Below are 17644 nucleotides of genomic sequence, written 5' to 3'. Positions count from 1 at the left end.
ATTGTTACGAAATCAATTCCAGTTAATCACTGATCAGCGTTCTGTAGCTTTTATGTTTGATAACCGAAAGAAAACAAAGATTAAAAATAGTAAGATTCAGTGCTGGAGGATGGAGTTAGCAGAGTTTAGCTATACTATATCGTATCGTCCTGGAAGTGATAATGTAGTCCCTGATGCACTTACGCGTGCTTTTTGTGCCACAACTCAACCTCAAACAAACCTAAGCGATATACATAACTGTTTATGTCATCCAGGAGTCACTCGCATGCTTCACTTTGTTAAATCTAAGAACTTACCTTTTTCCACCGAAGAGGTCAAGAAAATTTGCTCTAACTGCCATATTTGTTCAGAATTAAAACCAAAGTTTTATCGATCTGCAAATGTCAGTGAGTTAATCAAATCGATACGTCCAATGGATCGTCTAAGTATAGATTTTAAAGGACCATTGCCATCGAATTCTAGAAATAAGTATTTATTTACAGCTATTGATGAATATTCTCGGTATCCATTTGCAATCCCGTGTCCAGATATCAGTTCAACAACTGTTGTGAAATGTTTAGACCAAATATTCTCTTTTTGTGGTTTTCCAACTTACATTCATTCTGACAGAGGCTCGTCATTCATATCTAATGAACTAAAATCTTACCTGACTCAGAAAGGAATTGCAACAAGTAATTCCACTCCATATCATCCTATCAGTAATGGACAAGTTGAGAGGTACAATGGGTTGATTTGGAGAAATATTTGTTTGGCACTAAAAACCCACAACCTAGATGTTAGAAATTGGGAGATTGTTCTATCCGATGCCCTTCACTCACTACGTTCGTTATTATCAACTGCAACTAATTGTACACCCCATGAGAGATTATTCAGTTTCCCTCGGCGTTCATCATGTGGAACTTCATTACCCTCATGGTTAACTCCTGGTCCCATTTTTCTTAGACGTTTTGTGCGAACAAACAAAAACGATAATCTTGTTGATAAAGTCGAATTAGTGGATGTAAACCCAACATATGCTAATATTCGTTACCCGGATGGAAGAGAATCAACTGTTTCACTTCAAGATCTTGCACCATACTCTGCCCCACAAGAAAAGTCTTGTAATATCAACGAGAATAGAATTATTGAATCTCATGATAATGCAACTGCGGAAGTGTTTAATGTAAATAAAAGCCCATCACCGAAAATTGCATCGGAAATAAGTGTCGAAGTCAATAAACCAATAAATGAGTCATCTACTGACGTTTTGCGACGTTCTACAAGAACTTGCAAAGTTCCTGCAAAATTTGATGACTTTATACTAAACTGACGAAGCTAGTGTCTTTTCTATATAGATGGGAAGATTGTTGTGATTCTTAGTGTTTATATTGTTTTTGAACTTTTTGTGTTATGAACTTTTTGTGTTATGAACTTTTTGTGTTATATTTAAAACTCTTGTATCTTTAGATAAGTATATTATTGTTGAATAAAGCCTTTATCAAGAGGTTTATGTTTATTGGGTTCATCACAAATGGTAAATCAAAAAACAATCTTTAGGATGCAAATGAGGTTCATTACTGCAGCCAGAACATATAAAATTTAGGTGCTTTCTATTGAAAGGAGTATTACAGACTACACAATTTCTATCGCTTTCAACATACTTTATCAACTGCCTTGTATTGTTGAATTTTTCTGAGACTGGATTTGAAACCTGTCAAACTCTTTTTAAAAGTGTAGAATTATCAGGCAGCATGGTAATACAAGGAATAACTAGTTCTTCAAGAAGATTCTCTTTAAACTTTTTTAGAGTAATTCTTTTTGAATTATTTGGATGACTTAACAAATATAATATATAAGAGTTAGCTTGAGTTAATTCTATCAGCCAGCTAAAAATTTTTTTCCACCACTTAACTGTCTTTCTATCTAGATTACTGTAATATGAAACAGATTGATGTAAATGATCACTACCATTCATTGATGGTTGTACTGGCGAATAATTTCTGGTACTTCCCTGAATCCATTGTGACGAGAAGATACTGCAACAACATTTTTTTCAAACTTAGTAGAAACAGCTACAACTGGTTTTTTAGCTTTTTTGATTTTTAGTAGAATTCCAGATTCACTGCCATAATAATTTGTTTGTAGATGTTTCATTCTACAACCTTTTTGGAACTTGATACTATCTGGAAAATTCTTGTGATTTGTTTCTAAGGTTCCAGTTTAGTGAAATAATTTTGATATTAGATAGGAGATCAAAGAGCGTGTTATGTAATATATATCAGCAAAAGTATGGCGACTCTTTCCAAGAGGTTTAAGTAATTATTCAAAGATTTTTTCTGATTGTCCCATTCCTTTTGTGTCAGAGTTACAAGATGTATTGCTTCCAAAATACGTAAGGATGTTAAAGGCATAACCAGTACCACTATCGCACAATCCAAATGTATTAACATGGTATTTGCTTGGTTTGCTGGGGTTGTATTATTTATTTTTCCATCTACCCTTAGATTTAATGACCATTTTATCAACAGAAACATCTTCATATGGATAAAATGCTTTTCGTAATTTGCATTAAGTTTTTTCATAAATGGTTCAATTTTTTCTTTTGCATAGCTTACTTAAGATGGAGTAACTTCAAATCTATTTTTAGAAAGCATAAACTTATACCAAGGACTGCGATATATATCAGTTTGTGACCAAAAGTCTTTTATCTAATCCCATTGCAACAATGACACTGATAAACTTAACAAGATCATATTTGTTAATTGGGGTCCAAGAAGAAAATATAGATGAACTTAAACATGGACTATCTACCTACATTTTGTAAGAGGCAAAAGAATTAGTAAATCTAACTAATTCATCTTAAATTTTGTCACTAAAAAGTTCTTTAAAACAGTCTAAAAAAGTTGAGTTTTCATTGAGACTTGTATTGACTCCAGGTCTATTACAAGGACAAAATCGAAACGAATGTATTGGACTATCGTTGAATCTTCTCCAAGAAGTACCCATGAATCAACATTGTCACAATTAGCAGAAACACCAGCTTCTAAATCTTCTGAGCTAGAACTGCTTTCAGACTCACTTTCTGATTCACTATGATCTTCGTTTAACCATTCAAGCATTATTTTAGAAACTTTATTGGCACTATACGTTACTTTCGACGACTTCATTTTGATAGTGGTTTAAAAAATCACAAACTTTGTAATATATCTCGCTATAATTTACACAATATTGTTGTTACTTTTTACTTGAAATGCAGAGGATTAAATACACTTTTTCAACAAATTAGTCGAATGAGTCATAAATTAGTACTTATATTCGAAACATGATAAATAATGAAGCCACTGATCTCAAAATATAACTGGATAGCGTTACTCAATTGACTTTTTCAAAAAAATTTGAAGCCTAAATCGGCCTCCTAAGATGGCGGCGATCGGAGCTCTTAGCGGAGACGGATGAACACTTTATATAGGTATGTGTGCAAAATTTTAAAACTATTCAGCTATTTAATTATTTTACATCATTGTAAAGAGCTTTCAATCAGTATAACGATGGTGAAAATTTCATAAAAAACTAATGATTCTACTAAAAGTTATGCCCATTTAAGTGACAAAAATTCATTATAAGGAATGCTTAAGAAAACTGCAACCAACTTAAAAAATTAGCGTTCGGCTTACGGTGGTTTTATAATAGAACTTCATTGTTTAGTTTTTAACGCATTACTTTGCCTCGATTATATTTTTATTCAACTAATAACAGAAATTTTTTTTTTGTGTGTGTTTTTGTGTGTAAATCATGTTTTGAATACTTTAAAAAAATCACCAATATTTTAAATAAAGTTTCATTTTTCTAAAAAAACAATTTTTTAATGAATAAAAAAGTCAAATATACAAAATGTTCATAATCTTGAATCCCCCCCCCCCCAACCTCTCCAACAGAAGAATATTTGGTACCTTTACTGCGTGCAAAAATAGAATATGAGCGTGTCATTATTTTTTAATAAAATTTGGCAGGTACATAGAAAATAGATATAGAAAATTGATTCAAAAGTTAGAAAAAAAACCCATCATCCCTTCAATGTCAATTCACTTCCAGAACAGGAATGAAGTTTTCAATAGCAATGAAATCACTAAAAACGTTAGTAACTGCAAAAAAAAAACAAATTGCAACAAACTTACAACACTCTACTTTTAAAATATTATCTAAGTCAATATAAAATTCTAAAAAAAAGACGAGAAAAATCCACCCTTGCGACACCTACTTCGAGCACGCGGTGAAAAAATGGTCACAGATTTTAACTTTAAAATCGGTGCCGTAAATCGCAGATACGCACATACCTACTTTATACCATAGATTTCCCTAATTCCGAACAAAATCGTACTTAAAGTTGAATAACTCCGCTTGCTTTTTGAATTTCATATTGATTTTTTTAAATAAATAAACTGGAACCTAAACTGAATCGAACCATATTAAGCAACAAGTATATTTATTATAAAAATATTGTTAATTTTTAAAGTTAAAAGTTTTCGTTCGGAATTAGGAACACATGTTCCTAATTCCGAACGTACATATCAAATCCCAAAAAATGGCATTCAATTTAAAAAAGTAAATAATTTACACTACCGTAGACCTCTAGATTAGGGTTAGGTAAAAAGATTTTTTAAAATTTAAAATTACTTTTATTTTAATGTAAGGGTATAACGTGTTGGTGCAGAGTGTGCATTATCTATTTATTAGATCCTGTCTTCCATTATTTTTTGTAATCAGTTAAAAAAAACCCTTCCAGTCACTGCCTGTTTCTGTCAGTTAACAAGAAATCTCAGTTATTAGTATCAGGTTGGTTGTAGCCTAAGCGAATGCTTCCCCATTAATCAAATAGGAAGCATTTTTTTATTAACAAACGTTAAGTTAAACAAGACCTTTAGAAATTCAAAAAAAAGGTTAAAAGCGTTTATAAGTTTCTAAATTAATGTCGTTAAAATACTATTGTTAAATATTGTTGTTAATTACTTGCACGTAAAAACGCTAACTTTTGCAAAAAAAATTGCATTCCAAAATCTGTTCGGAATTTGGGAAACATTTTAATTATGCAGAAAAGTACTGTTTTTGAGATATCTTACGAAGTATTGCTCATTTTTGACTTTTTTTTTTCAGATAAATAATCACCATCAAATTCTACATCAAACAGTACGCAATTTAAATTAACTTTTTTTTTTTAAGTCCGTTTGTTGTTTTTTCAGGATTTTAAAAAGTGTTTTGCTTGCGATTAAAAAATTTAATGGTATCAATATATATTTTGAAAATATTTCTTCATATTCTCATCACCCTGGTCTTCCGATTTATTAATCAGTTTTCCTTTTAAAAATCCCACAAAAAAAAAAGATGTAACAATGAGTAAACTAAAGCTGTTCGGAATTAGGGAAATCTACGGTAAGGCTAAATTTTTTTATAACATATATTTTGTATCAAACATTATCAACATTATGTATCTTATCAAAAAATGTATGATATATAAATTTGCAAAAAACCATCTGCATCAAATGTCGGAATGCATTAGTACTTTATTATCATTTCGAACAAACCAGTTTTTTAAAATTCAAAGACAGAGGAGGTTTAATTAAACCAACCAAAAGTGTTGTTATCATATGCGAAGATACTAAAAGATGTTTCCAAAGGTTGCTTGCCTCAATAAATGACCATTTTCTAAATGAAATAGGAATTCAAAATGCCATTTCTAGTGCTGTTTTGAGATCAGTTGAATACTCAAAAATATTTAATGAACAAACTTCTCATATGTCAGACTCAGCTATAACTGAGAACCATTTATTTGCACTAATTAAACTTATTTTAGAAAGCAATGCAAAAATACGTCTTTATCACCTGGGTAAAAAACAAACTGCCAAAATAATTGGAAAAAAGCTTAGGAAGCAATTTATCCTATTAAAGCAAAAACTTATCCTTTTCAAAAACCAATGCAAAATATTTTTATGATATGATATTATATGATATGATATATGATATGATATATGATATGATATATGATATGATATGATATTATATGATATTATATGATATTATATGATATTATATGATATGATATATGATATGATATATGATATGATATATGATATGATATATGATATGATATATGATATGATATATGATATGATATATGATATGATATATGATATGATATATGATATGATATATGATATGATATATGATATGATATATGATATGATATATGATATGATATATGATATGATATATGATATGATATATGATATGATATATGATATGATATATGATATGATATATGATATGATATATGATATGATATATGATATGATATATGATATGATATATGATATGATATATGATATGATATATGATATGATATATGATATGATATATGATATGATATATGATATGATATATGATATGATATATGATATGATATATGATATGATATATGATATGATATATGATATGATATATGATATGATATATGATATGATATATGATATGATATATGATATGATATATGATATGATATATGATATGATATATGATATGATATATGATATGATATGATATATGATATGATATGATATGATATGATATGATATGATATGATATGATATGATATGATATGATATGATATATATATATATATATAGATATAGATATAGATGTAGATATATATATATATATATATAGATATATATATCATATCGCCTCGTTTTAAAGCTGCGTCACCTCGTTTTCAACCAAATACCAAATCACTAAGCTATTATAAAGTTTCACCCATTTGTAAAAATTGTGGATGAAATTATAAAGAAGTTTCTCACAACCGTCAAACAAGCATTAAGCTATGGTAAAAACTCAACCTTTTATAAAAATTATATCAGAACTTATAAGGACTTCTCTCACAACCATTAAGCAACTATAAAGCTATAGCAAAGTTTCAACCATTGTAAATATTGAAAAAGCCATTAAAAAATTTTGGTTTTATAAGAAACGGAAAAGAAAATTTGTTCAAGATGCAAGAAGAACAAAGAGATAAATCTTTATATAAAATGTAGAAAACTGTTAAACTCATGAATTACATGTAGAGATTAGAAGCAAATAAGGATACTAGACAAAAATGATTATGTTAGAACAACAAAATGAAGTGAATGCTTGAATGATGGTAAACCTATAAAAAGGATTTGTATTTACTTTAGAGCTAATCTAATTATAAAGAATAAAAAGATGTAGGTTTCTGTGAACTTCGTAGATTAAGATAGAGATGTTTACAATGCGGCAGTGTTTGGACGTCTTTGGGAGATGGATTAGAGCGACGGATGAGTACGGTCGTCTCTTTGGAATGAGAGAAGAAGAAAAGAAGACGAAGTTTTAAAGAGAAAGTTTTAAGAAAGTTTTAAGAAGAATTTTAAAAAGAGAGAGAATTTTGTGATAAGAAAAACGCTTTGGTGAACAAGCAGTCTTACAAGCAGTTTAATAAGCAGCTGAATAAATGAAGAAAAGAAGATTTCAATATTGGTTAAAGTAGAATAATTAGAAGATTCAAAAAAAGAAGAGATATCTGTAATAAAAAAGAAAATACAAAAAAGAGGAGTAATTGATATAAATATTTTTGAACACTGCAAGAAGCGTAAGAGAAAATTATTTGTATTATATAAAAGTTATGAGAAAAACAGTGCTAACCATTACACACTAATTGAACGTTTGTTGAGTTTTATTATGTAACAGAATATACAGAAGACGGCTAATTAAAATCATAGCCCTTTAACAATTAAACCTTGCCCATTCCTAACCAAACTATTCCCAAACCTCGCCCTTTCCTAACGAAGGAATCCCAACACCACAAACCTCGATCCCAACCTCCATATACCTTTCCATACAACTCTACAACCCATACCTCCATAATCCCTTACCTTTATCATAAGACTTAACTAAACAATCAAACATTAAAAAAAATATTTATAAAAACGCCGCCCTGACATTCATTTAATTTGCTGTTACCTCAATAAACACTTGTTTGTATATGGCTGAAAAAAACTTTTCCCAAAAACCGTTAGTCAACTATAACCAAGCCATCGTGGATTAATAAGTAGATTAATTAATAGTTTGACTTGTCACATTCAGGATTTACCAACAATTAACCCTTTACTACTATTAGATAATAATGGATTATCATGGCGCTTGTTTAAAGAATCATTCCATGAATTTTGTTTGATCTTCATTTTATATGTAAGAGAAAAATTACAAAGTTTACGTAAAAATAAAATAAAAGTTGGTAAATTTATACAAGAAAACAAACCACTATTTAATACTGATCTTATAAAAGCAACTAAAGGTCTAAAAGTAAAAACTTTCAAAGGAGTATGTATCCGAGATTCGTTACCAAAAAAGTCTAGGAAAAATGAATGGCTTTTTAATGTAGAATCTAGTGAAAATATTGGATCGCGCTAAGTAGCTTGGTATAAAATGCAAATCGAAAAGCACTATTTTGATAGCCATGACAACCATCAAATGTGTAATAAGACTATTTAAAATCTCCAACAAACAACAATGCAGATCAAGTTTAACATGGTGATTAATTACTTTGCTGTCATTTGTATTTATATCTTTTAGAAAAGATGGATGAAGGAATGGATATGTTTAATATAATTGACTGAATGGTTTAGTGCTATAAAAAAATTCTAGCACATGTGAAAATGCCAGTTGAATTATGAGCTTTGCATATTACATTAAAAAAAAAATAAACAAGAAGCAGCAAAAGTTAGCCAAAGACAAGGTCAGCCTCCAGTTCACCTTGTCTTTATCTAACTATTGAATAAAACCTGCATCTTGTTTATTTTCTTTTTCAAAGAAAGTTCTGATTTTGTATATTAGCTTGATGTTTTTGTTTCTTTTAGCCGAATAATTTATCGACCTGCCTTATTATTTTTTTACTTTAGCATTAAATGTTTAAATTTTTACAATTAAAATTTATTTAAATGATTTATTTAATCTGAAATCCGATAAAAAGATCGCTCAAATGTTTAAAGAAATTTCAAACAAGCAACAAAGTCTACTAAGCATGGTGCATAGAAACATACTCTTATATCTTGCAACACGTCCTCAAAATTATATTTCAATAGAAGTATCGGGAAATATTTTCTCATTTCAAAAATGTAAAAAACAAGTTTTTTCACTGAGGACCAGGGGAAAAATGACGTTTTTTAGGGGAGTGCTCAAGAATTTTGTTGTTCAAAATAAATAAAATGAGAGGTAACTAAGAGGCATGACGCAAACTCAATTTTCTAATATGTTGATATTGGTGTCAAATAAGGATGGGCTTGCAAAAAGTTAAGGTGATTGGAGCAAATCTCTAACTGCCCTCAACCTTGAGCAACTATTAAAATCATGATTTTTTTTTGGTTCTTTCTTAAATTAGATCAAAATTCCTCAACGGATTTAGAAGTTGACCATTAAAAGTTTAAATTTCCCACCCACCTCCCTTTTTTACCCCCTTAAATAACTTGGTCGCCACTCTTAAACGAGAAATTCTTTTTTGAAGAAATTTAAACTCTGTCGATTTTTTGATTAAGTTTTTGATGAAATGTAAAAGAATTGTTTTTAGAAGCCATGTCCAAACTGAAGGGAAGGGAATGGTCTCGAAATTTAGATTTCTAATTTAACATTATATTATTTATTTCTAATTTATATATCTAACATGAAATTATATTTTAAACTTTTTACTTTATTAAGTTCCTTTTTTTTTAAATTTAGGTTTTAAATTTAAATATCTGATTTAAATTTCTATTATAATTAATTAACAAATAATATACATTTTTATTCCAAACTTATTGATAAAATGTTAAATTTGATTATCTAATTTAAATTTATATTTTAAACTCAGAAATCGACTTTTTGATTTAAATTTGTAATTATAAATTTTTATTTACATTTCCAATGTGAATACCTATTATTTCTAGTTTAAGTTTATTATTATTTCTAGTTTAACATTATTATTTCTAGTTTAAATTTGCAGTTTGAATTTCTAATTTATTTTCTAATTAAAATTACTTAATTAAAGTTTTGAACATAAGATTCAAATCTAACTTTCTGATTTTCAAATCTCAAGTTATTATTTATAATTTAGTTTTCTAATGTAACTTTCTAATTAATATTTCTAGTTTAACTTTCTTGATTGGGTTTCTAATGTAATTTCTTACATAAGTTTCTAATTATCTAAATTAATTAAAATAAAATACGTTTAATACAAAACTTTACCTTAATCCTCTTATTTAAATTTTTAATTAAATTTACTAGTTTAATTTTCTACGCAGCAAGCACACAACGTTGAAACAACGTTAAAATAACGTTGATCAACGTCGATCAACGTTATTTTTAACGTTATTTTCAACGTTATTTTTCAACGCTATATTATAGTTTGATTTTCTAATTTAATATCTAGAATAAGTTTCGAATTTAAATTTCTAGTTTAAAATTCAAATACAAATTTCTAATTTCAGTTTTTTCTTTAGTTTTTTTAAGTTTGAACTTCTAAATTAACATGATAGCTGAAACTTCAAATTTAAACTTCTGATTTCTGGTTGTTCTTCTAGCCTTTTAAGTTTAAACATCGTTATAAAGTTTAGAATTTTATTTTAAAATTCTAACCTAATTTTCAAAATTAAATTTACAATTCAAATTTTTTACTTACATTATTAATTTAACTTTCTAATTAATGTGGGGCTACTCGACTTTCTCTCTCCCCCCCCCCCCCTCCCTAATTTTATGATTGATTCTGATAGAGAAATTTAAGCTGATTAAGCTAATCGTATAAAAACATGGGTCTCAAAATCAATGGAAAGTGCTCTAAGCTGAAGTTGAAAGTACAAAATTATACGACAAATCCCTAATATTAGTCATCTTGAATAAACTAACGTTACGGTTGATTTTGTTCTCAAAGCAAAATATTGCTAACCTTGTTTTTATTATAAAATTTTTTTTACTAATTTAAACTGCAAATTTACACTTTTAATATGAAATTCTAAGCTTTAAAACTAATTTAAATTTTGGTAAACTTTTTTTTCTGAGCAACATCTCTTATGAACGTTTCTTTTAAAAGAATGTTTTTATTTAAGGTTGTTTTTTAAACTTTTTCTAAAAAAACTTTTTTACAAATGAATTTAAAAAAATTCTTCAATTTCATATCTTCTTTTCCAAATTTCTTCATTAAAATTTTGTATTTAATTTAGCCACTCACATTTTATGCACTGCTTTTTTATTTTCTTTTAATTTCTTTTTTCAAACTTTTCCTTTAAGTTTAAATTGAAGATAAGCGCTTGCTTATTTGTGGAATATTTTTTGAAAACGTCTTCATATAATATAAAACCTCTTTCATTCAATTGAAATTCTCTCTATTAAAGCGAAACTAGCGACCCGAATCATATATTTGTATGACAATAAATTTTATTTGGAATATATATATTTTTTACTTTCTAATTTTAAGGCTTTCGTGTAGGGTTTTGGATTTCCTATAATTTTGTGCGTACGGATGTAGATATGCTTGAATGTTTTGTAAAATGATAGTAATCTGATTTAATTTTCACATGGCGCGTACATATTTTGCACGCATTTTATTCTGTTAATTCTGATATTGACAGTCGCATATGTTCACTTTTGGCTTTAAGGGCAATTAATTTTGCCAGCCTCATTCTCATATAACGTAAAGTTTAATAATGAGAAAAATATTTAACTATAATTAATTATGACATTATTATGAGTTATGACAATTTCATGAAATATATTTCAATGAAAAAAACAGTTATTTAGTTTAACAAATATGTATAAAAGTAAAAAAAAGTATCAAAAAATTTTTAATTTTTTATTACACTTTTACGTAAAACATCATTTGAAATTTATTTAAAACTTAAATCCTATTAAAACTTGAATCTTAAAATTTTCAAACAGTCTGCTATATTACTTTTTGTATTCAATGTTGATGGATGATTGAAGCCTAAAATATCCGTTTGTATTTTATCAACTTGATAATAAAGCTTTAAAGCTTCATTATATTTTCCCATATCAGTCAAACAGTTTGCTATACTATTTTTTGTATCCAATGTTGATGGATGGTTGATACCAAAAATATATGTTTGTATTTTATCAACTTGATAAAAAATATCTAAAGCTTCATTATATTTTCCCATATCATTCAAGCAATTTGCTACATTATTTTTTGTATCCAATGTTGATGGATGATTGAAGCCTAAAATATCCGATTGTATTTTATCAATTTGATATAAAACTAGTAAAGCTTCATAATATTGTCCCATTCGATACAAACAGAGTGCTATATTATTTTTGGTATCCAATGTTGATGGATGATTGATGCCTAAAATATCCGTTCGTATTTTATTAATTTGATCATAAGTTGCTAAAGCTTCATTATAGTTTTCCTTACTCTTCAAACAGTTTGCTATATTATTTTTTGTAGCCAATGCTAATGGATGATTGATGCCTAAAATATCCGTTTGTATTTTATCAACTTGATAATAAATATCAATAGCTTCATAATATTTTCCCATATCACTCAAACATTTTGCTATATCATTTTTTGTATCCAATGTTGATGGATGATTGAAGCCAAAAATATCCGTTTGTATTTTATTAATTTGATAATAAATTACTAAAGCTTCATTATATATTCCCATTCGACACAAACAGTTTGCTATATTATTTTTTGTATCCAATGATGATAAATGGTTGATACCTAAAACATCCGTTCGCATTTTATCAACTTGATAATAAATTTCTAAAGCTTCATTATATTTTCCCATATCACTCAAACAGACTGCTATATTATTTTTTGTAGCCAATGTTGATGGATGATTTATGCCTAAAATATCCGTTCTTATTTTATCAACATGATAATAAATTTCTAAAGCTTCATTATATTTAATCATTCGATACAAACAGAGTGCTATATTATTTTTTGTATCCAATGTTGATGGATGGTTGATACCTAAAATATCCGTTCGTATTTTATCAACTTGATTATAAATTTCTGAAGCTTCATTATATTTTCCCATATCACTCAAACAGTTTGCTATATTATTTTTTGTATCCAATGTTGATGGATGGCTGATACCTAAAATATCCGTTCGGATTTTATCAACTTGATAATAAAGTTCTAAAGCTTCATAAAAGTTTCCCATATTCTTCAAACAGATTGCTATATTATTTTTTGTAGCCAATGTTAATGGATGATTGATGCCTAAAATATCCGTTTGTAATTTATCAACTTGATAATAAATTTCTAAAGCTTCATTATGCTTTCCCATATCACTCAAACAGGCTGCTATATTATTTTTTGTAGCCAATGTTAATGGATGATTGATACCTAAAATATCCGTTCGTATTTTTTCAACTTCATTATAAATTTCTAAAGATTTTTTATTTTTTCCCATATCACTCAAACAGTTTGCTATATTATTTTTTGTAGCCAATGTTGATGGATGATTGATGCCTAGATTTTCCGTTTGTATTTTATTAACCTGATAATAACTTTCTAACGCTTCATTATATTTTCCCATTCGATACAAAGAGTTTGCTTTGTTATATTTTGTATCCAATGTTGATGGATGATTGATGCCTAAAATATCCATTTGTACTTTATCAACTTGATAATAAATATCTAAAGCTTCATTATATTTTCCCATTCGATACAAACAGTTTGCCTTATTTTTTTTTGTATCCAATGTTGATGTATGGTTGATACCTAAAATATCCGTTTGTATTTTATCAACTTTATAATAAATTTTTAAAGCTTCATTATATTTTCTCATGTAAATCAAACAGTTTGCTATATAATTTTTTGTACACAATGTTGATGGATGATTGATACCTAAATTATCCGTTTGTATTTTATCAACTTGATAATAAATTTTTAAAGCTTTATTATATTTTCTCATGTCACTCAAACAGTTTGCTATATTATTTTTTGTATCCAATGTTGATGGATGGTTGATACCTAAAATATCCGTTTGTATTTTATCAACTTGATAATAAATTTCTAAAGCTTCATAATGTTTTCCCATATTACTAAAGCAGTTTGCCTGATTTTTTTTTGTATCCAATGTTGATGGATGATAGATACCTAAAATACCAGTTTGTATTTTATCAACTTGATAATAAATTTCTAAAGCTTCATTATGTTTTCCCATATTCTTCAAACAGATTCCTATATTATTTTTTGTATCCAATGTTGATGGATGGTTGATACCTAAAATATCAGTTTGTATTTTATCAGCTTGATAGTAAATTTCTATAGCTTCGTTATATTTTCTCATGTCACTCAAACAGTGTGCTATATTATTTTTTGTATCAAATGTTGAATGATGGTTAATACCTAAAATATCCGTTTGTATTTTATCAACTTGATAGTAAATTTTTAAAGCTTCGTTATATTTTCCCATTCGATACAAACAGTTTGCTTTATTATAATTTGTATCCAATGTTGATGGATGGTTGATTCCAAAAATATCCGTTTGTATTTTACTAACTTGATAATAAATTTCTAAAGCGTCATTATATTTACATATATTCTTTAAACAGATTGCTATATTATTTTTTGTAGCCAATGTTGATGGATGATTGATCCCTAAAATATCCATATGTATTTTATCAACTTGATGATAAATTTCTAAAGCTTCATTATATTTTCTCATGTCACTTAAACAGTTTGCTATACTATTTTTTGTAGCCAATGTTGATGGGTGGTTAATACCTAATTTATCCTTTTGTATTTTATCAACTTGATAATAAATATTTAAAGCTTCGTTATATTTTCCCATACGATACAAACAGTTTGCTTTATTATAATTTGTATCCAATGTTGATGGATGGTTGATCCCTAAAATATCCGTTTGTATTTTATCAACTTGATAATAAATTTCTAATGCTTCATTATATTCTCCAATTCGACTCAAACAGCTTGCTATATTATTTTTTGTATTCAATATTAATGAATGATTGATGCCTAAAATATCCGTTCCTATTTCATCAACTTGATAATAAATTTCTAAAGCTTCATTATAATTTCCCATTCCATTCAAACAGTTTGCTATATTATTTTTTGTATCCAATGCTGATGGATGGTTAATACCTAAAGTATCCGTTTGTATTTTATCAACTTGATAATAACTTTCTAAAGCTTCATTACATTTACCCATATTCTTCAAACAGATTGCTATATTATTTTTTGTAGCCAATGTTGATGGATGATTGTTGCCTAAAATATCCGTTTGTATTTTATCAACTTGATAATAAATTTCTAAAGCTTCATTATAATTTCCCATTCCATTCAAACAGTTTGCTATATTATTTTTTGTATCCAATGTTGATGGATGATTTTTACCTAAAAAGTCTGTCCGTATTTTATCAATTTGATAATAAATTTCTAAAGCTTCATTATATTTTCCTATTCTATTTAAACTGAGTGCTATATTGTTTTTTGTACCCAATGTTGATGGATGCTTGTTACCTAAAATATCCTTTTTTATTTTATCAACTTGATAATAAATTTCTAAAGCTTCATTATATTTTCCCATTCCATACAAACTGTTTGCTATATTATTTTTTGTATCCAATGTTGATAGATGATTTATACCTAAAATATCCGTTTTTAATTTATCAACTTGATAATAAATATCTAAAGCTTCTTGAAATTTTCCCATGTCATTCAAACATAGTGCTTTATTATTTTTTGTACCCAATGTTGATGGATGATTGATACCTAAAACATCTGTTCGTATTTTATCAACTTGATAATAAATATCTAAAGCTTCATTGTATTTTCCAATTCGACTCAAACAGTTTGCTATATTATTTTTTGTATCCAATGTTGATGGATGGCTGATACCTAAAATATCCGTTCGTATTTTATCAACTTCATAATAAATATCTAAAGCTTCATTATATTTTCCCATTCGACTCAAACAGCTTGCTATACTATGTTTTGTATCTAAAGTTATTTCATTTTTAGCTCCGTAAGATTTTAGGTTATATATTTCTATGGCATGAAGTATGTTTATTGTTTCTTGAAAAAAACCTTTGTTTGATAAGAAACTATGGATACTCCAACTCTGTTGATGGAACACCTCACACATTTTTGGTTTGTTAATATGAAACATATGGATGAAATGGTTATTGAAGTGCTTCCCATCCTCAAAGTGTTCCTTTACCACTTCCAACTCCAATTTTAGAAAATGGACGATATTTTCGTTGCATATTTCCGTTATTTGTTTGTGTTTTTGATAAAATTTACACGCTAACTGGGTCATTTCGTGCCTCGCGTACCTATCATTGTCATCGTCGAAACGATCAAGCAACGAATAACTTACCAGTAAACTTATTGCTCGATTTATCAAATGGTCTTCTTTTATTTTCAGATGTTTTGAAATACCGTGAATAAACTTTTTTGTAATGTGTTGACCTTCGCAATACGATAAATGGTTTAAAATTTCCACCGATTTTTCATTCGATGTTTCTATTTTGTTTAATACTATGCTAATTGATGTTATAGTAGACTTTGTTTCCACTTCAGTGGGGATACCTTCCTTCAGAATTTCGAATGGATATGATCGAAAAAGATCTAAATATTCCACCAAAGAAACGCAGTTGTTGTTGATATAGAGAATGGCTTGATTAATGGCGAGTGGATGATATTGAAGCATTTTTGTTATTTCTTTTAGTTTTTCGTCATCGTTTGCTAATATTTGTTTAATATTTCTTTTTGCGAAAAGAAAAGCATCTTGAGGCGAGAAAGAATTAATTTGCACTTGATTAACATCGGTAGACCATGATTTCCATTGCGATGTTACCAAAGTAAATGCATTTTTTTTGTTTGATACGCATTTTTCAAACTTCTTAACACTTTCATCATCCACGTTGTCGAAGATGTAGAGCGTTTTTTCTCTTTCAAAATAGTGATGTACTTTTCTAGAAACTACTTCAATATCGAACGGATGGCCTTGAGAATCTCTTACGTTTAACCCAAGTTGGTGACAGAGATTAGTCATAGAAACTTGTATTTTATCAAATGCTGCATCCACCCACACAATGCTATCAAAATGGTTGCTATAAAATGCTGCATACTTTCTAGCGAGCTGAGTCTTCCCAATTCCAGACATTCCAGTTAAAACCGTGATTGATTTACCCGATTCGTTTATTTGGCACATATATTTATGAATTAGATTAAGTTCATCGTCACGTGAAAAGAAGGCTTTTATCGGCGGAAGGATACCGAAAATGAAATACCGAGATATTAACTCTAAAGTACAAAAACTTTTCATTTTTAACTACACAGTTATATTTTGAATGGCATTTTGCAGTTAACATTTTTTTTGTTTTTTATTATTAAAAAATAATGAATTATATCCAAGACTTAAATGACGATAAAATCATTATTTTCTATTGAAAAAATTGTCACTGAATATTCTAGCAAAGCTTTATCAGTTATATGGACTTTATATATGTCTGCTAAATGAATTATATCCAAGACTTAAATGACGATAAAATCATTATTTTCTATTAAAAAAATTGTCACTGAATATTCTAGCAAAGCTTTATCAGTTATATGGACTTTATATATGTCTGCTGAATGTAA

At 28.0% G+C, this 17644-nt stretch overlaps 1 protein-coding gene and 1 long non-coding RNA gene across 4 annotated transcripts in view; both read right to left on the bottom strand.

The window, feature by feature from the left end:
• Nucleotides 1-1470: 1470 nt before the first annotated feature.
• Nucleotides 1471-8355, bottom strand: LOC149877881 (uncharacterized). The gene is made up of 2 exons (XR_016447850.1): nucleotides 8005-8355; nucleotides 1471-5679 (listed from the first exon to the last, which is right to left on the bottom strand). It is a non-coding gene; the product is annotated as an uncharacterized LOC149877881 (long non-coding RNA).
• Nucleotides 8356-11258: 2903 nt separating this feature from the next.
• The window catches only part of LOC149877876 (uncharacterized), a 52252-nt gene continuing 45866 nt past the window's right edge, over nucleotides 11259-17644 (bottom strand). For 2 of the 3 annotated variants that reach the window (XM_090073654.1, XM_090073652.1), the window contains one exon: nucleotides 11259-17308. In XM_090073654.1, the coding sequence (XP_089929780.1) occupies nucleotides 11916-17216 (5301 nt within the window). In that variant the 5' untranslated portion in view covers nucleotides 17217-17308 and the 3' untranslated portion in view covers nucleotides 11259-11915. The remainder of the gene's footprint in view (nucleotides 17309-17644) is intronic. The other variant, XM_090073653.1, reaches the window with a different exon arrangement.

The sequence above is a fragment of the Hydra viridissima genome, unplaced genomic scaffold (assembly GCF_058129835.1).
Source record: "Hydra viridissima isolate aposymbiotic clone 2 unplaced genomic scaffold, HvirCarnegie_v1 scaffold_16, whole genome shotgun sequence".
NCBI classification, from domain to species: Eukaryota; Metazoa; Cnidaria; class Hydrozoa; order Anthoathecata; family Hydridae; genus Hydra; species Hydra viridissima.
The sequence above is the reverse complement of the archived record's forward strand: the minus strand, read 5'-3'. Positions and strand labels throughout refer to the sequence as shown.